Source organism: Ovis canadensis, chromosome 5 (genome assembly GCF_042477335.2).
Source record: "Ovis canadensis isolate MfBH-ARS-UI-01 breed Bighorn chromosome 5, ARS-UI_OviCan_v2, whole genome shotgun sequence".
NCBI lineage: Eukaryota > Metazoa > Chordata > Mammalia > Artiodactyla > Bovidae > Ovis > Ovis canadensis.
Window position 1 is genome coordinate 72,107,790 of NC_091249.1, and position 20,897 is coordinate 72,128,686.

Genomic DNA, 20,897 nt, shown 5'->3' on the forward strand with positions numbered 1-20,897 from the left:
GCAGAAACGATGAAGAAGATATGGTACTTTACCACAACGGGGGCTGTTGTGTGCTGTTTCTCATTAATATGTAGTGATAAAGGGGCCACGTGGCTCCTTCCTAAGGAGGGAGGGCAGATTAGCAGTGCAGGAACATGGAGAAGCCATTGCCTGGGTTTGGTTCTATGGATCTGTCCTTTTTCCACCCCCTCATTTAGCCAAGCAGAAGCTGAAGAAAAGAAAAAGGCTGAAGCAAAAGCAAGAAGTAGAAGAGAATCTGGAAAAGCACCCTCATATGCAGTGAGTAGACTATAATTTGAACACACTTCAAAGAACCTAAATGCTGGCATACTGCCCTGCAAAAATCCTCAGAAAACCTTAACCCTTCAATCTAGAGATGACATTGAGATGCATGCTATGGCAGACCGATCAACTCTTGCTGCTTCAGAGACTAATTGTACAATGAAAAGGACTTATTTGCAGCCTGGGGGGAAAAAAATGAGTGCTAATTCTACTTTTATGGTGTAACAGACTGGACTAGCTTTTGCTACTCAGTTTTCAGAGACACTTGGTGTGTATTTTCTACAGGTGAATTTTTGAAATTTCACCTCTGAGTTGGGTTAAAAAATACCTTGCACACCTGGAAAAAACATGGGTTTTACCTTCGAAATGCTACAATATTCATTTTCATGGCCCTATGTAAGTTACTGTAACTTGTTTAAATGCTAAAAGTCAAATCTTCCCTAACTTTTTTTTTCTTAATCCAGCCATTCTCCCTAACACAGCTGGACTAAAGTTTCAAAATATCAACCAGATCGTAATACTTATCTTCTTAAAATGCACTAATGACTCATTGTCAACTGAAGGATGCATTTCAGTCTCCTTAGCCCTCTTATTTGGCTCCGTACTGCCGTTCAGAAATTCAGGTGCTGCTGTAAATGCCGTGTAGTCTCCAACATATGCCCCTCAGCTCATTTTAGCAATCTCAAACGTGTATTTCTCAATCTATTTCTTAACCAGGAAAATCCTACTTACTCTTCAAAGTCTCACTCAAATTATTCTAATTCCCAGAAAACATCTTCCCTGATTTCCACAATGAGATTTCATGGTCCCAACATTTGGGCTCTCAGATTTTCTTGGACCTGTATGTGTGTATTTATTTCATCCTATATCTAATAAAGTTTACTTGCCTCCCTCTTTTATTATGCATCCTCTGATGTCTTGTTTGTTTCCATCTCTTAGCAAATCATGAGTTTTGCTTCTTGAATTGAATTTTATATTTGAGAGAAACACAACTAAAGTCCTGGACTCAAAAGATTAGTTTCTACCAGTGGAGATGCTCTGAACTTCTGCTTTGAGTGGGGATGAAATGTATTTCTAGATTACCTTCTCTATTTTGGCAGGAGGTGTGCAGTGAATACCGCCAGTTTGTGAGAAATGGGAAACTCCCGTGCACCAGAGAGAACGATCCCGTCCAGGGCCCAGATGGGAAGATGCATGGCAACACCTGCTCCATGTGTGAGGCCTTCTTGTGAGTAGAGCTGCTGCTGGGAAAATGAGGGAGGGTTCTGTCCTTTCTGTTTCATCTCTCTCTCTTTGGGAGCTTTATTCTCTTTCTTAAATTGTGTCTGTTTCTTGTTAATGGCATTTGTATGGCAAATGTGTGGCACATTTTAGCACAATGCTGTAATAATCCAAGAATGATTCTTACATATCACTTGCTGGTTGAGTTCCCATGGGAGTGGAAACGATCTGAAACAAGGATCACACCCTTGTGGAGTGGGATATGAAATCATCTGAAATCACGTGACAGATCACTAACAAACACACCAATATGCCCAACAGTTCACATAGTTCATAATTTATATCAACTGTAATAATCAAATATTTGAGTACTTTAGATCACTTTCAATCTGGATCTTCTAGAATTCTTACTCATTTCTCTTTAAATGACTCTCTTTTAGCCAAGCAGAAGAAAAAGAAAAGAAAAAGAAGGAAGGTGAATCAAGAAATAAAAGACAAACTGAGACGACACCTTCCTTTGAGGTAAGAGGACCTTCTGCAACAAGTCAGAGGCATATGGACCTGGGATCCACAGGTGGCATTCAGGGCACCCAGAGATTCTCTAAAACCGCATGAAACATGAATACAGTCTGTGTATTTGTTTATATGTGTGCATGCATACATGTGCATAGACAACTGTTTCTAGGTTGAGGGTCTATAACTTCCATCATTTAAAATTGCTTGTGTCCTCAAAGTTATTCTAAAATTTACCAACTGATGAACCCAACTTGAGAAAAAAAAAGTCTAAACTTCAGGATATTTTGCAATCTGATCCAACTTGTGTTCAACAGCTCAGACTTCCCTCCTTGATTTCACAGGAGCTGTGCAGCGAATACCGCAAATCCAGGAAGAATGGACAGCTTCTCTGTACTCGAGAGAACGACCCCATCCAGGGCCCAGATGGGAAGATGCACGGCAACACCTGCTCTATGTGCGAGGCCTTCTTGTGAGTAGAGCCCAGGGCTTCTGAAGCTTGGGGACAGGGACCTGCTAAGCAAAGTTTTCAAATAATTATGAATAACACAGTTTCCTCTTAGGCATAGCTAGCCTTTTTTTCCTGTGTCACATTTAAATGAACTGAAAAATTTAAAAAAAAAATCCAAAACTAAAAAACAAATGGAGAATTTTCAGTTGATAACTTCTGTGACACAAAGAATCATTTCAGGACGTTTCAGAAAGATCTTTTTTTTTCAGAGAAGAGACTACTCTGTGAAAACCACACTAAATGATTTTAGTTTTCTGAAGGATTAGTAACTGAAAGAGGAAATACATGAGACTGTATATATTGATATCATTATGATATATAGCAGATTTTAGGAATTTTTTGTTTTGGCTCACTATTTTTCTTTCTACTCATTCTGTGTGACCACAAGCAACAGGATTAAAACTGATGAGAGATACAGGGAGACAGATTTGGATACAACATGAAGATGAACTCTGTGATAGCTAGAGAAGGACTGCTTCAGGAATGATGATTTTGTTGTGCAGGAGTTCAATACCCATTTATAAGGACTAAAGTATGACTCTATTCTCAATAGACAACGTGCTATGTCTTCTTAAACTGGAGTCAATGATTTTCCTTAAGTCTTTTGCTCTTTGTCCCAAGGGATACTCTATTTTCTATGTGCCTAAAATTTATGAAGGAGAAAGCAATGGCAACCCACTCCAGTACTCTTGCCTGGAAAATCCCATGGACGGAGGAGCCTGGTGGGCTGCAGTCCCTGGGGTCACTAAGAGTCAGACATGACTGAGTGACTTCACTTTCACTTTACACTTTCATGCATTGGAGAAGGAAATGGCAACCCACTCCGGTGTTCTTGCCTGGAGAATCCCAGGGACAGGGGAACCTGGTGGGCTGCCGTCGATGGAGTTGCACAGAGTCGGACACGACTGAGGTGACTTAGCAGCAGCAGCAGCAGTAGCAGCCAAGCCTTTGACTGTGTGGATCACAATAAACTGTGGAAAATTCTGAAAGACATGGGAATACCAGACCACCTGACCTGCCTCTTAAGAAACCTATATGCAGGTCAGGAAGCAACAGTTAGAACTGCACATGGAACAACAGACTGGTTCCACATAGGAAAAGGAGTACATCAAGGCTGTATATTGTCACCAAGGCTGTTATATTGCATTTAACTTATATGCAGAGTACATCATAAGAAACGCTGGGCTGGAAGAAACACAAGCTGGAATCAAGATTGCCAGGAGAAATATCAATAACCCCAGATATGCAGATGACACCACGCTTATGGCAGAAAGTGAAGAGGAACCAAAAAGCCTCTTGATGAAAGTGAAAGTGGAGAGTGAAAAAGTTGGCTTAAAGCTCAACATTCAGAAAACAAAGATCATGGCATCTGGTCCCATCACTTCATGGGAAATAGATGGGGAAACAGTGGAAACAGTGTCAGACTTTATTATTTTGGGCTCCAAAATCACTGCAGATGGTGATTGCAGCCATGAAATCAAAAGACACTTACTCCTTGGAAGAAAAGTTATGACCAACCTAGATAACATATTGAAAAGCAGAGACATTACTTTGCCAACTAAGGTCCATCTAGTCAAAGCTATGGTTTTTCCAGTCGTCATGTATGGATGTGAGAGTTGGACTGTGAAGAAAGCTGAGTGCCGAAGAATTGATGCTTTTGAACTGTGGTGTTGGAGAAGACTCTTGAGAGTCCCTTGGACTGCAAGGAGATCCAACCAGTCCATTCTGAAGGTCAGCCCTGGGGATTTCTTTGGAAGGAATGATGTTAAAGCTGAAACTCCAGTACTTTGGCCACCTAATGCAAAGAGTTGACTCACTGGAAAAGACTTCGATGCTGGGAGGGATTAGGGGCAGGAGGAGAAGGGGACGACCGAGGATGAGATGGCTGGATGGCATCACGGACTCGATGGATGTGAGTCTGAGTCAACTATGGGAGTTGGTGATGGACAGGGAGGCCTGGCGTGCTGCGATTCATGGGGTCACAAAGAGTCAGACGACTGAGCGACTGAACTGAACTGAACTGAGGCTTATTTCAGTCTATTCTTGATATTAATGTTTCAGAGATGAGGAAGTAAGACTGCCACCTAGTGGTCATCTCTGCTGTTTCCTCTAACTACTTTATAAAAGGGAAATGAGTTAAATCTTACAATTTAGACTCGTAATAAAGTTTGGATCAGTTTTCAAATAATGAAGTTTAAGAAACTCCACACTTTTGGAGCTATTTTAGTTTCTTCCATCAATGTAAAAATTCTTTATTCAATTAAAGTTTTATTCTCTTATATTTTAAGGATATATTAGCAAAGGCTATTGCCTTTCTTAAGAATCATGCTTTTCTCCATAGTCATTTCTTGCACACTTTAATAGCATATACAAATAGAGTTCTCAACTTTTTAAGTTTTAATTTGATCAATGAGAATTTATGGTGATTGTAACATATAAAAATTATTTTTGTCTCTATAATATGATTGAATTATCTGCATTATAGATCAAATTACGCTCTAGACTGAGCAAATTGAACTCAATTTGCAACACTGTTACTTTTCCAAAATGGCTAAGAGCTGTTACTCTCATTTAAACATATCCCTGTTCTTGGAGAGTTAATTTTCAATAATGTTGATAATGCTGATGATATTGATCACTTTTATCAATCCCTTTATTATATACCAGATACTTAGTCTAATTGCTTGGCATGTATCAGCTCATGTAATGCTCACAACAGTCCTATGAGAGAAGTATTCTTATTACTTCTCCTATCCTTCCACGCTATCTCCCGCACTTAAAGATGACAAAGATACAGACAGGTTGACACTTTCTGTGTTTCTTGTTCAATTCTGCTGCAGAGTCTTTCTTCTTAATCATCATGCTATACTCCTCCCAGAAACTAAATATTACCACTTTTTATAAAGAGTTTTTTTTTGGAGCGGGACTTCCCTGGTGGCTCAGACAGTAAAGAATCTGCCTGCAACGCAGAAGACCCAGGTTCAATCCCTGGGTCTGGAAAATCCCCTGGAGAAGAGAATGGCAACCCACTCCAGCATAACTGCCTGGAGAATTCCATGGACAGAGATAGCCGGTGGGCTACAATCCATTGAGCAGCAAAAAGTCAGACATGACTGAGCCACTAACACCTTGACTTGCATGAAGAGTTTTGTACCTTTTGCAAATGCAAAAGAATCAGCAAGTAAGAAAGTCCTATTGCAAGTTATTTGCTGAGAAGCTAAATAGGTTTCCTTGTTAATTAAGTGATTATTTCTTGAATACCGTTCTCTTGAGATGAAATAAATCATTCTAATTATTACCCAATAAAATGACACCTACTATAACTGTATCATTGGAGTTGCTTGAGAATAATGAAAGCAATGAATGATCAACCTGTGAGTGTTAAGAATCTACCATATTAAGATTCATTTCTTTTCTCTTTTTTCCTGTTTCTTCCAGTCAGCAAGAAGACAGAGCAAAAGCAAAGGCTAAAAGATACGATACAAAGGTAATTTTATCACAAATTCTTATATTATACCCTGACACGATTTCTCTACAATAACACTCTAGGTATCTCATTAGCATAAATGCTCCCCTGTTTAATTTTTATGGGACACAGAAAGACAAATACCATATGATATTGCTTATATGTGGAATCTAAAAAAAAGTGGTACAAATAAACCTATTTAAAAACCAGAAATAGAGTCACAGATGTAGAAAACAAATTTAAAGTTACTAGAGGCAAAGTTGGGAGGGGTTGTAAACTGAGAGATTGGGAGTGTGACATACACACTTTACTATATATAAAAACTGGGATTCCCTGGCGGCTCAGACAGTAAAATGTCTACCAGCAATGCAGACACCTGGGTTCGATCTTTGGATAGGGAAGATCCCCTGGAGAAGGAAATGGTAACCCACTCCAGTAGTCTTGCTAGAAAATTCCATGGATAGAGGATCCCGGAGGCTACAGTCCATGGGGTCACAAAGAGTCAGACACGACTGAGCGACTTCACTTTTTTTTATAAATAAAATAGATAACTAACAGGAACTTACTGTATAGTACAGGGAACTCTCTCTCTATATATAATTTCAGTTCCGTTCAGTCACTCAGTCGTGTCCAACTCTTTGTGGCCTCATAGACTGCAACACACCAGGCCTCCCTGTCCATAAGAAACTCCTGGAGTTTATTCCAGCTCATGTCCATTGAGTCATTGATGTCATCCAACCATCTCATCCTCTTTTGTCCCCTTCTCCTCCTACCTTCAATCTTTCCCAGCATCAGGGTCTTTTCAAATGAGTCAGTTCTTTGCATCAGGTGGCAAAAGTATTGGGAGTTTCAGCTTCAGCATCAGTCCTTCCAATGAATATTCAGGACTGATTTCCTTTAGGATGGACAGGTTTGATATCATTGCAGTCCAAAGACTCTCAAGAGTCTTCTCCAACACCACAGTTCAAAAACATAAATTCTTCGGCGCTCAGCTTTCTTTACAGTCCAACTCTCACATCCACACATGACTACTGGAAAAACCATAGCTTTGACCAGATGGACCTTTGTTGGCAAAGTAATGTCTCTGCTTTTCAATATGCTATCGTCATAACTTTTCTTCCAAGGAGTAAGCATCTTTTAATTTCATGGCTGCAGTCACCATCTGCAGTGATTTTGGAGCCCCCCAAAATAAAGTCTGACACTGTTTCCACTGTTTCCTCATCTATTTGCCATGAAGTGATGGGACCAGATGCCATGATCTTCGTTTTCTGCATGTTGAGCTTTAAGCCAACTTTTTCACTCTCCACTTTCACTTTCATCAAGAGGCTCTTTAGTTCTTCTTTGCTTTCTGCTATAAGGGTGGTGTTATCTGCATATCTGAGGTTATTGATATTTCTCCCAGCAATCTTGAATCCATCTTGTGCTTCTTCCAGCCCAGCATTTCACATGGTGTACTCTACATATAAGCAGGGTGACAATATACAGCCTTGACATACTCCTTTTCCTATTTGGAACCAGTCTGTTGGTCCATGTCTAGTTCTAACCGTTGCTTCCTGACCTGCATATAGGTTTCTCAAGAGGCAGGTCAGGTGGTCTGGTATTCCCATCTCTTTCAGAATTTTCCACAGTTTATTTTGATCCACACAGTCAAAGGCTTTGCCATAGTCAATAAAGCAGATGTTTTTCTGGAATTCTCTTGCTTTTTTGATGATCCAACAGATGTTGGCAATTTGATCTCTGGTTCCTCTGCCTTTTCTAAAACCGGCTGGGACATCTGGAAGTTCACAGTGCATGTACTGTTGAAGACTGGCTTGGACAATTTTGAGCATTACTTTGCTAGCGTGTGAGATGAGAACAATTGTGTGGTACTTTGAGCATTCTTTGGCACTGCCTTTCTTTAAGATTGGAAGGAAAACTGACCTTTTCCATTCCTGTGGCCACTGCTGAGTTTTCCAAATTTGTTGGCAAATTGAGTTCAGCACTTTCACAGGATCATCTTTTAGGATTTGAAATAGCTCAGCTGGAATTCCATCACCTCCATTAACTTTGTTAGTAATGATGCTTTCTAAGGCCTGCTTGACTTCGCGTTTCAGGATGTCTGGCTCTAGGTGAGGGATCACACCATTGTGATTGTCTGGGTTATGAAGATCTTTTTTGTTTAGTTCTGTGTATTCTTGCCCCCTCTTCTTAATACCTTCTGCTTCTCTTACATCCATACCATTTCTGTCCTTTATTGTACCCATCTTTGCATGAAATGTTCCCTTCATATCTCTAATTTTCTTCAAGAGATTTCTAGCCTTTCCCATTCTATTGTTTTCCTGTTTCTTTGCATTGATCACTGAGGAAGGCTTTCTTATCTCTCCTTGCTATTCTTTGGAACTCTGCATTCAGATGGGTATATCTTTCCTTTTCTCCTTTGCCTTTTGCTTCTCTTCTTTTCACAGCTATTTGTAAGGCCTCCTCAGACAGCCATTTGGCCTTTTTGCATTTCCTTTTCTTGGGGATAGTCTTGATCACTGCCTCCTGTACAGTGTCACAAACCTCCATCCATAATTTTTCAGGCACTTTATTAGCTCTAATCCCTTGAATCTATTTGTCACTTCCACTGTAAGGGATATGATTTAGGTCATACCTAAATGGTCCAGTGGCTTTCCCTAGTTTCTTCAATTTATGTCTGAATTTGGCAATGAGGAGTTCATGATCTGAGTCACAGTCAGCTCCCAGTCTTGTTTTTGCTGACTGTATAGAGCTTTTCATCTTTGGCTGCAAAGAATATAATCAATATGATTTTGGTATTTTATATATATATATAATTTTATATTTATATAAATACATAATGTATGTTATATATATATATATAATATATAGTTGATTCACTTTGCTGTTAACGTAACATTGTAAATCAACTCAGCAGTGGCCACAGGACTGGAAAAGGTCAGTTTTCATTCCAATCCCAAAGAAAGGCAATGTCAAAGAACACTCAAACTACCGCACAATTGTACTCATCTCACACGCTAGTAAAGTAACGCTCAAAATTCTCCAAGCCAGGCTTCAGCAATACATGAGCCATGAACTTCCAGATGTTCAAGCTGGTTTTAGAAAAGGCAGAGGAACCAGAGATCAAATTGCCAACATCGGTTGGATCATCAAAAAAGCAAGAGAGTCCAAAAAAAACATCTACTTCTGCTTCATTGACTACGGCAAAGCCTTTGACTGTGTGGATCAAAATAAACTGTGGAAAATTCTGAAAGAGATGGGAATACCAGACCACCTGACCTGCCTCTTAAGAAACCTATATGCAGGTCAGGAAGCAACAGTTAGAACTGGACATGGAACAACAGACTGGTTCCAAATAGGAAAAGGAGTATGTCAAGGCTGTATATTGTCATTCTGTATATTTAACTTATATGCAGAGTACATCATGAGAAACACTGGACTGGAAGAAACACAAGCTAGAATCAAAACTGCCGGGAGAAACTGTAATCACCTCAGATATGCAGATGACACCACCCTTATGGCAGAAAGTGAAGAGGAACTAAAAAGCCTCTTGATGAAAGTGAAAGAGGAGACTGAAAAAGTTGGCTTAAAGCTCAACATTCAGAAAACGAAGATCATGGCATCTGGTTCCATCACTTCATAGCAAACAGATGGGGAAACAACGGAAACAGTGTCAGACTTTATTTTTTTGGGCTCCAAAATCACTGCAGATGGTGATTGCCGCCATGAAATTAAAAGATGCTTACTCCTTGGAAGGAAAGTTACGACCAATCTATATAGCATATTAAAGAGCAGAGACATTACTTTGCCAACAAAGGTCCATCTGGTCAAGGCTATGGTTTTTCCAGTGGTCATGTATGGATGTTAGAGTTGGACTGTGAAGAAAGCTGAGTGCCGAAGAATTGATGCTTTTGAACTGTGGTGTTGAAGAAGACTCTTGAGAGTCCCTTGGACTGCAAGGAGATCCAACCACTCCATTCTAAAGGAGATCAGTTCTCGGTGTTCCTTGGAAGGACTGATGCTAAAGCTGAAACTGCAATACTTGGCCACCTGATGTGAAGAGTTGACTCATTGGAAAAGACTCTAATGCTGGGAAGGATTGGGAGCAGGAGGAGAAGGGAACGACAGAGGATGAGATGGCTGGATGGAATCACTGACTCGATGGACATGAGTTTTGGTGAGCTCCAGGAGTTGGTGATGGACAGGGATGCCTGGCGTGCTGCGATTCATGGGGTCACAAAGAGTTGGACATGACTGAGCAACTGAACTGAATATCATATTTGATTTTTGTCAGGATCCAGCTATGGATGAATACTTGTATTCCCACCTTCAATTATGATTATTAAGTAAATCTTTTGACTCTTTATTTTAAATCTGCATCACATGATTTTATAATTGTACATTTTTACAAGTAGCAGAACAAACTGTTTTGGATTACTCTCAGTTCAGTTCAGTCGCTCAGTCATGACCAAGTCTTTGCGACACCATGGACTGCAGCACACCAGACTTCCCTGTCCATCACTGACCCCTGGAGCTTGCTCAAATGATGTCCATTGAGTTGGTGATGCCATCCAACCATTTCAACCTCTGTCATCCCCTTCTCCTCCTGCTTTCAATCTTTCCCAGCATCAAGGTCCTTTCCAATGAGTTAGTTCTTCGCATCAGGTAGCCAAAGTATTGGTGCTTCAGCCTCAGCATCAGTCCTTCCAATGAATATTCAGGGTTGCTTTCCTATAGGATTGACTGGTTGGTTCTCCCTGTTGTCCTAGGGACTATCAAGAGTCTTCACCACCACCACAGTCAAATAGTCTTATAGAAAGTTTATCTTTATTCTATTTCCTAACAAGAGTTGCAAAAGTATAAGCCTAATAATTTCGGAAGGTGGGGAGGTGGGGCAGGGGGTGGGGGATTGGGGGGATGGCGAGGTGGGGCGGGAGGTGGGGCAGGAGGTGGGGTGGGGGGGTGGGGCGGGGGGGCAGAAGTCAACAGAAATTGAAAGTTTTCCTTTATACTGACTAATTTTCTCAATAACTCTGTTACCTGGAATGATCTTTTTATTAATATTAGTAATTCAGAACTGAAAATTTGTTCTATCCAGAATGTCTGATCAGTTTCTAAAATCCCCTAAGCTTTTTGAATGACCTTAACACATTCCTCCTTCTCTCCACTCCCCCAGTTATTCTTCTGTTTCAAGTATGCATCCTCCAACCCTGGACTCTGTCTGTCAAGTACCTCTCAAAAAGATGTCAATCAGTTTCTCCAGGCATCATACTTTCCTATTTGCTCTCCCCAGATCTTTATTTCAGATATGTCTTTATTTTTAGTTTGAGAATGTTTTTTCTCTTCTTTCTCAGCCTTTTAAAGACAAATGGAGGCTCATAATATTCTTTAGGGGGGCCACATTCATTTAAAAATGTCCAGCTTTACTGAGATATAATTGAATTAAAACATTGGGTAAGGTGTTACCTTGTTGATTTGGTACCTCATAAGTTGGAAAATGCTTGCCACCAAAGCTTTGGTGAACAACTCCATCATGTCACATAATTACATTTGTCTTTTGTGTGGAGAACATTTAGTCTCTTAGAAACTTTTACATATATAATACAGTATTGTTAACTATAATCACTATGAACTAGAACTTATAACTGCAAGATTGTATGCTTTGATTACTTTCTCTCTTTCTCCTCTCAGACACACACACAGTAAATACCATCTAATTCAGTTTCTGTGAATTTGGCTTTTGGGGATTCCACAGATAAGTGATACTATACAGTACTTGTTTTTCTCTGACTTAGCATAATACACTCAAGTTTTGTCCAAATTGTTGTAAATGGCAGGATTTCCTTCTTTTTTTATGAAGACCTAGTAATATTGTCAGTTTTTCCAGGAAGCCTCCTCTTCTAGGTCTGTTGAATTTCCTCCCCTTTGATCATTCCTAGCTTTTATAGACTGTGATGTGCAATACAGCATAAACATATATATTTTATTTTGGTCTCCACCAATTTTATCAGCCTTCCTCTGCACCTCTGTTGTACGCACCCTCAAGAGGATGCTGACGTTAAACATTTTCAGATCCACTAAACAGTCAGTACAATTCTGCGTCCACGATAGAAGACTTTTAAATGCTTTTGATTTACTGCTACATGTAATCACTTTTTTTTTTTCTTAATTCTGCATTACTTCTTCTTCATAACAGACAGAAGTGTATGAAGGGTAGAAAACCACTCTGAGAGTATATTTTCTTCATTTTCTAGGAACTCTGCAGTGAGTTTCAGAACCAGGTGAGGAACGGAATGCTCATATGTACCAGGGAGAATGACCCTGTCCGTGGCCCAGATGGCAAAATGCATGGAAACAAGTGTGCCATGTGTGCAAGCCTGTTGTGAGTGTCTAAGCTCTTCTCTCCCCTTCATTCTCTTTAAAATTTATCAGCCCTGAGTCTCAGTTTCTCCATCAATGTGTAGAATATAGACCATGACTTGAATGCTAGACAATTTTAAAAGCACATGGAAAAGACATTAAGTAACACTGGATCGCACAATGACAATATTATTCTCTATTCAGCTATCTTTCTTTCTTCTAGCTAAGGCATGGGAAGAGTCTAAATTTAGTGCAAATATGTTTTTAACACCTGACAATCATCATTTGTAACAAAAAGCGACCAGAAGTTTGATGATCTGGGTGAGATTAAGTGTTTGGTCCCCGACCCCTGACATTTTATGATTCTGTGAGTATACTCAGATACCAGTTAAGGGAAAACCAGCTGAACAGAAGTCTCTGGGGTCAGTGTGTAAATACTTCTAAAATAGCCTGAGTAAGAAACGGAATAGAATGGACTGCATTTATCTTTTCAGGGGTATTACCATATGCAGGTGAAATGAATACTCTGATAAGTGGCTTACTGTAAGAGTGAAATCCGTTAGAGGCAGGCCCCATGAGGGATGTTTCCTAAAAGTCTTCTTCTTTAGCCACGTCCGGGTCTTCTGGGCCACTGTTTTTCTAAGTGGAGCCAGAGCTCTATTGTGTAGGACAATACAGAGGTGGGTTATTACCACCTCTGCTTCACCTCCTCTTTAGATTCTCAGTCCTCCAGTGAGCCTCACACTAAAATGCTGAAAAATATTTAAATAATGTTTGTGTAAAGAAGTGCAGAGTTATTGCCCCTTAACTTTCACATGTCTTGGTCTAATCTAAGTATATTCACATAGTTCCTTAGAGGAAAGATTAATAGGGACAGTCAATAAAAAGTGCCCGAGATTCAAGAAATCAGGGTTCTCCTCTTATCTGCTTGATTTGCTAGTACTGTATTGGGTGACTATATTAGATGTGATAAATGCTAAGGATTTTTCCAGCTCTGATATGCTATATGTCAATAGAAAATAACAAGAATGTCAGAATTTTAGGCTCATGATTGACCTCAAAATGTTAGTTGTTGAATCTTCTTGGACTTGAATCATTATTATACTCTAAAACTTGAGTTTCAATTTGAATATTAATTCCATGAAAAAATATTAAAAATTTAAATTCTATATTAAAACATGATTCATTGCCATTATGAGCCCCTCATCTGCTATGGTATCACCCCTTGCTCTCATCATTAATATGGTAATTATTTAGATATAAAAAGCAATTTTAAATTTTTAAAAAAATTAAAAAGAAAATCAAGGCAACTGTGATTTTTTTTCTGGATCATTGATTGAAGTCACTGAAAAAAAAATACTACCCAAGGTTCACATACTGATAAAAAAGCGTACTAGGTTTATTTTTTTTAAGGATGATTGTAAACTACTGAATTTATCTGCATTACTGGGCAAATTTGTACTGAAGACTAAATCTGACATTTGGTCTGGAAGATTCTTACTCCTTTTTAAAATACATTACTGAAGATAATGAGAAATTGCATTTAGCTTGTATCTTCTGTATTTTATTGCAGCAAACTTGAAGAAGAGAAGAAAAATAATGGCAAGGAAGAAAAGGATAAAGCTGGGTTTGCGAAAGCTAAGAGAGAAGCAGTACAGGTAATTGCTTCATGTCATCAGAGCCACATAAATATTCCATTCTCTCTGGCAAGGCTCCTGCTTCCACTGTCCTCAGTGACTGCAAACTGAGGAGTTATATTCGGATCCCCATACTTAAGAAGATTCCTTCTTCTTGACGCAGCTTATCTATCTCATATCTGATCTAGTGCTTGTGCATTTAAGAAGATAACCACCCTTTCCTCCACTGACCACGTGAATTATAGTAATCGCGGGAAAGATGTATCTGAAGGCAAACCAACAGAGGCAGAGTTCAGACTTTTCTCCACATTGTTTTGTATTCGAATGTTTAGTTTCAAACAAAATCCCAGTTAATTCTCTGGAAGATCTTGAGAAAATTACTTAAAAGCATCTTGAAGCCTCAAGTTTACAGTCTATAACCTCTCACATGATGATGACAACAATGATGATGGTCATGGCTATTCATTATGTAGTGGCTACTGTATGGCATGTTGTATAACAATTTTATAACTGATCTTTGCAGTAACCAGTTAAGATAAATATTATTATCTGTATTTTTTTAAAAAAGGAACTGGAGGCTTAGATAACAAGTTAGGAAATATATATTTAATGACTATATATGTGTGTGTATATATACATACACACACACACAGTAACTTGCGAGCTAAGAACTGAACCACATGTTCTGGCTCTGAAGCCTATGATGCTCTTTAGATGTCGCCCCCAACCTCCAAGTGTGATATTTCTGAAGGCTGTGCTTCCAGTCTTCATCACTCCTTTCCTTTGTCTTTATCTAACTTGGAAGATCTCATTTCTGACTGTTTTTTCTGCTCTCATCTTTGGTTCCAGTCTTTGAAGGAAGACTAATTATTTACAAATATAAGGCAGGTTATTTATGCCACCCGGTGGCTTCTCATCTCACTCAGAGTAAGAACTAACGTCCTTCTGGTGACTGACAATGCTGTATGGAATGTGACCTCTGTTCACCTCTCAGACCCAGTTTCCTGCCCTTCTATCCAGCACCGTACTGGTCACCTGGTTGCTTCATGGACGTGCCAAGCATTGATTCCTGGCTCTCCAGCCTGTGAACTCAACACTGTGGTTAGAGTCCTGGACTCTGGACTCTGTCAGGGTTCAATACTGGCTCCATCTCCCCACCAGTAAGGTCAGACAGACAACACCTATGCATTTTCATCTCATTTATAAAATAATAATATAGTTATCATTACGGATATTATGTTTGTGGAGTCCCCAGAAACCTACCCAAGAATAGCAGCACAGTCCTACACACATATTATGTCCTTAGCATTGTGCATACAATGAACTCTACCTTCTATGTGGCTTTCTTCCAGCTCAGACACGAGTGTTCATTTCCACCAGCTGTCAAAATTCTGACCGTTTCTCATGACTCAGATTAGGTATTTTCTATTTCTTAAAGATTTTCCCCATTTATTCCATAGATGTAATAGCTCTAACATCTATCATTTCTCAATTATACCATTTTAAAATTGTAACATAGATGCATCTACGTAGTTTATCCAAAGAAACAAAAACCTGTGTTCTAGGTTTTTTTTTTTTTTTTTTAATGGTTTCTCTGACAAATTACCACAAACTGGGTAGCTTAAAACAGCACAAACATATAATCTTATGATTATTTAGGTTATAATCTGGCATGGATCCCAAGGGGCTAAGTGATAGGGCTGGCTTCCTTCCTGGAATCTCTATGAAAGGTCCCGCTCTTTGCTTTTTCTAGCTTCTGGAGGCTGCTGTTCCTTGACTCCTGGACTTTTCCCATCATCTTCAAAGCTGACAACACTGCATCTCTAATTGTTCTCCCTCTTATTAATTTCAAAGACAGGGTACAAGAGCCCTATCATTCACCTTAGTTTAACTTACAAAACAAAGTGCACATATTTTATCATATTTTATGTCTGTCGTCATCCAGGTATGGAGGAATACCAGTATTCCCACCTTCAATTACGATTATTCAGTAATCCTTGACCATTTTATATCGACTTCACATTATTTTATAATTTTACAATTTACAAGTAGCACAGCAAACTCTGTGTCTACTCTCACATAGTCTTACACAAGGTTTACCTTTATTCCATTTCCTAACAACAGCTGCCAAAGTATAATTCTGATAATTGCTTTTTTTCTAGGGGGGGGCGGTATAGTTGACACAGCCTAAAAGTTTGCCTCTAAACTGACTCATTTTCTTAGTAATTTTTTGTTACTTGGAACCAACTTTTAGTAATTCAGAACTGAAAGTGTTTTATCCATTATGTCTGAAGAGTTTCTAAATCCTCATGGGTTTTTCGAATGGTCTTAGCACAATCTGCCTTCTCTCCATTGCCATTGTTATTCTTCTGTTTCAAATATGCATCTCCCATCCCTGTACTTTATCAAGAAACTCCTAGAAAGTTGTCAGTTTCTCTAGGTATTGTACCTATATTTTTCTCTCCGCATATCTTTGTTTCAGGTATATATTTCTAAGCTTAGGAATGTCTTTGCTTTTTCAGCCTTTTAAAGACAAAAGAAGGGTCATAATATTTATTTTGGGGGCACATTATTTTAATTTAAAAATGTCCAACTTTATTGAGATAAATTGGATTATAACATTGGGTAAATTGAAGTTGTACACTCTGAACACTTATATATTGAAAAATGTTTGTCACCATAGCATTAGCAAAAGTTCCATCATGTCACATAATTGCAACTGTTTTTTGTATGGAGAATATGGAATCTCTTAGGAACTTTTAAGTATATAATACAGTATTCTTAACTATAATCACTATGAACTAGAATGTATTCATCTTATATCTGCAAGCTTGTACTTCTGACCACTTTCTCTCTCGCTCACACACACACACAAACACACATGTAGCCATCATTACTTTCTATTTCTGTGAATTTTGGCTTTTGGGGACTCTACAGATAAGTGACACCATATAGTATTTGTCTTTCTCTGACTTATTTTACTTAGCATAATACATTTGTTTTTTTTTGACTCTATGATATGACATTTATTGATCTAATATATGATGTTTATTAATATAGTAATAAATTGACAGTTAAGGAGACTATAGAGAGGTCAAGGCCAACAGTTGGACAATACACTGTCACATACTCTTACTGCTATACACTATAATGCCTACTAAATTTTCTAGTATTTCAGTTTCATAACTCATTAAAAAAAATTTTGTCTTTAAATTTTGGGGGCTGTGCTGGGTCTTCACTGCTGCTCAGACTTTTCTCTAGTTGTGGTGCACAGGCTTCCTATCGTGGTGGCTTCTCTTGTTGCAAAGCAAAGGCTTTAGGGCACATGGGCTGCAGCAGCTGCAGTATATGGGCTCAGTAGTTATGGCTCCCAAGCTCTAGGGCACAGGCTCCACAATTGTGACCTACGGGCTTAGTTGCTCTGTGGCATGTGGGATCTTCCCAGACAAGGGATCGAACTCATGTCTCCTGCATTGGTGGGAGATTTTTAAAAAAAAAATTTTTTTTAACTTATTTATTTTAATTGGAGGCTAATTACTTTACAATATTGTGGTGGTTTTTGCCATACAGTGACATGAATCCGCCACGGGTATACATGTGTCCCCCATCCTGAACCACCTCCCTCCCCATCCCATCCCTCTGGGTTGTCCCAGTGCACCGGCTTTGAGTGCCCTGTTTCATGCATCAAACTTGGACTGGTCAGCTATTTCACATGTTTCAAGGCTATTCTCTCAAATCATCCCACCCTCTCCTTCTCCCACAGAGTCCAAAGTCTGTTCTTTATGTCTTTGTCTCTTTTACCGTCTCAAATACAGGGTCATCGTTACCATCTTTCTAAATTCCATATATATATGTGTTAATATACTGTACTGGTGTTTTTCTTTCTGACTTCCCTGTGTATAATAGGCTCCAGTTTCATCCACCTCATTAGACCTGATTCAAATGTGTTCTTTTTAATAGCTGAGTAATATTCCATGTATGTGTACCACAACTTTCTTATCCATTCATCTGCTGATGGACATCTAGGTTGCTTCCATGTCCTAGCTATTGCAAACAGTCCTGCAATGAACATTGGGATACACGTGTCTCTTAAAATTCTAGTTTCCTCAGTTTGTATGCCCAGTAGTGGGATTACTGGGTCATATGGCAGTTCTATTTCATTTTTAAGGAATCTCCACACTGTTCTCCATAGTGGCTGTACTAGTTTGCATTCCTACTAAGTGTAATCCCTCAGTGTAAGAGGATTCCTTTTTCTCCATATCCTCTCCAGCATTTATTGCTTGTAGACTTTTTGATAGCAGCCATTCTGACTGGTGTGAGATGGTACCTCATTGTGGTTTTGATTTGCATTTCTCTGACAATGAGTGATGTTGATCATCTTTTCATGTGTTGGTTAGCCATCTGCATGTCTTCTTTGGAGAAATGTCTCTTTAGTTCTTTGGCCCATTTTTAGATTGGGTCGTTTATTTTTCTGGTATTGAGCTGCATGAGCTGCTTGTATATTTTTTGAGATTAATTCTTTGTCAGTTGCTTCATTTGCTATTATTTTCTCCCATTCTGAATGCTGTCTTTTCACCTCACTTATAGTTTCCTTCATTGTGCAAAAGCTTTTAAGTTTAATTAGGTCCCATTTGTTTATTTTTACTTTTATTTCCATTACTCTGGGAGGTGGGTCATAGAAGATCTTGCTGTGATTTATGTCAGACAGAATACAGTCGTTTTATCCAAATTGTAAATGGCAGGATTTCCTTCTTTCTCACGAAGGCCCAATAATATTCTAAGTTTTTCTAGGAATCCTCCCCTTCTAGGCCTGTTGAGTCTCCTCCCTTTTGATGTTTCCTAGCTTTTATAGAATGTGATGTGTAACACATCATAAACATATATTTTATATTGGTCTCCACCAATTTTATCAGCCTTCTTCTGCACCTCTGTTGTAAGCACCCTTAAGAGGATGCTGACATTAAACATTTTCAGATCCACTATAGAGTCAGCACAATTTTGAGTCCATGATAGAAACTTTTTAAATGCTTTTGATTTACTGCTACATGTATTCACTTTTCTTTTTTCTTCTTACTCTGCATTAGTTATTCTTCAAAACAGACAGAAGTGTAGAGAGGGTAGAAAACCACTCTCTGAGAGCATATTTTCTTCATTTTCCAGGAACTCTGCAGTGAGTTTCAGAACCAGGTGAGGAATGGAATGCTCCTATGCACCAGGGAGAATGACCCTGTCCGTGGCCCGGATGGCAAAATGCATGGAAACAAGTGTGCCATGTGTGCAAGCCTGTTGTGAGTATCTGCACTCTTCCCTCCCTTTCAATCTCTTCATGATTTATCAGCCCTGTGTCTCAGTTTCTTCATAAATGTGCAGAATATAGACTCTTACTTGGATGCTAGGCAATTTTAAAAGCCTATGGAAAAGACATTAAGTAACACTGAATCACAGTGACAATGTTATTCTCTATTCAGCTCTCTCTCTATCTTCTACATAAGGCATAGGGCGTGTCTTAATTTAGTGCAAATATATTTCTACACCTGACAATCATCATTTGTAACAAAAAGAGACCAGAAGTTTGATGATTGATCTGGGTGAGATTAACTGTTTTTAATGCTTGATAATCATCATTCATAACAAAAAGCAGAAATTGGATGATCTGGGTGGGATTATATCTTTGGTTCTTTTCCCACCCCTGACAATTTATGATTCTTGAGTATATTCAGATACTGGTTAAGGGAAAACCAGCTGAACAGAGGTCTCTGGGATCAGTGTGTAAACACTTCTAAAATAGCCTGAACAAGTAATGGAATAGAATGGATTGTATTTATCTTTTCAGGGGTATTACCATATGCATTATTATCATATGAAATAAATATTTGTGTAAATGAGTTACTGTAAAGATTGAAAACCTTAAGACTTAGGGCCACATAATAGATGTTTACTGAACTGTGTTCTTTTTAAGCAACATCCATGTTCCTCTCTTACTGTTTTCCTGAGTGGGGCCAGAGCTCCACTGCGTGGGACAATATAGAAGTGCAATCATTATCACCTCTGATTCTACTCCTCCTTAGATTCTCAATCCTCTAGTGAGCCCTGCACTAAAATAAATGCTGAAAAAAATACTTAAATAATATATCTGTTTAAAGAGGTGCAGAGTTATTGCCCCTTAACTGTCATATGTTTTGGTCTAATATAAGTATATCCACATAGTTCCTTAGAGGAGAGATTGACAGAAGCAGCCAGTAGATTAAACAGTGCCTGAGATTCAAGAAATCAGGGCTCTCCTCTCACATACTTGATTTGCTAGTGCTGTATTAATGACTATAATAGATGTGATATATGCTAAGGATTTTTCCAGTTCTGATAATGGCACATATCAGCAGAAAATAGCTAGAATGCCAGAATCTTAGGCTTATGATTTCCCTCAAAATATCAGCTGTCAAATCTTCTTGGACTTGAATTATTATTATACTCTAAAACTTGAATTCAAACTTGAATTTTAATTCCATTAAGATAATATTTAAATTTTTAATTTTATAGTGAGACATGGTTTATTTTGATTATGGGTCCATCATAGGATTGTATCACTCCTTAGTCTCATCATTATAATTGTAATTATTTAGATAGCAATTTTGAAAAATCAAAGCAATTGTTGCTCTTTTTCAGATCATTGATTGAAGTCACTTGACTGATAGAAAAAGTCCACCCAAGGTTCACATACTGATAAAAAAAAAATACTAGTTTTGTATTTTTAAGGGCAATTGCTAACTACTGAGGTTATCTGCATTATTGGGCAAAGTATTAGCACCTCTTGATTGGATAAATTTGTACTGAAGACTGAATCTGATTTTTGGTCTGGAAAACTCATTCCTTCTTAAAATATATTACCAAAGAGAATGGAAAACTGAATTTA

The 20,897-nt window shown here is 38.6% G+C and overlaps 1 protein-coding gene across 2 annotated transcripts in view; it reads left to right on the forward strand.

Moving 5' to 3' along the window:
- The window catches only part of SPINK5 (serine peptidase inhibitor Kazal type 5), an 88,208-nt gene that overhangs the window by 33,512 nt on the left and 33,799 nt on the right, over positions 1-20,897 (forward strand). For both annotated transcript variants that reach the window (XM_069592361.1, XM_069592362.1), the window contains exons 12-19: positions 198-279; positions 1,383-1,510; positions 1,944-2,025; positions 2,361-2,488; positions 5,966-6,014; positions 12,245-12,372; positions 13,924-14,008; positions 19,148-19,275. In XM_069592361.1, the coding sequence (XP_069448462.1) occupies positions 198-279; positions 1,383-1,510; positions 1,944-2,025; positions 2,361-2,488; positions 5,966-6,014; positions 12,245-12,372; positions 13,924-14,008; positions 19,148-19,275 (810 nt within the window). The remainder of the gene's footprint in view (positions 1-197; positions 280-1,382; positions 1,511-1,943; positions 2,026-2,360; positions 2,489-5,965; positions 6,015-12,244; positions 12,373-13,923; positions 14,009-19,147; positions 19,276-20,897) is intronic.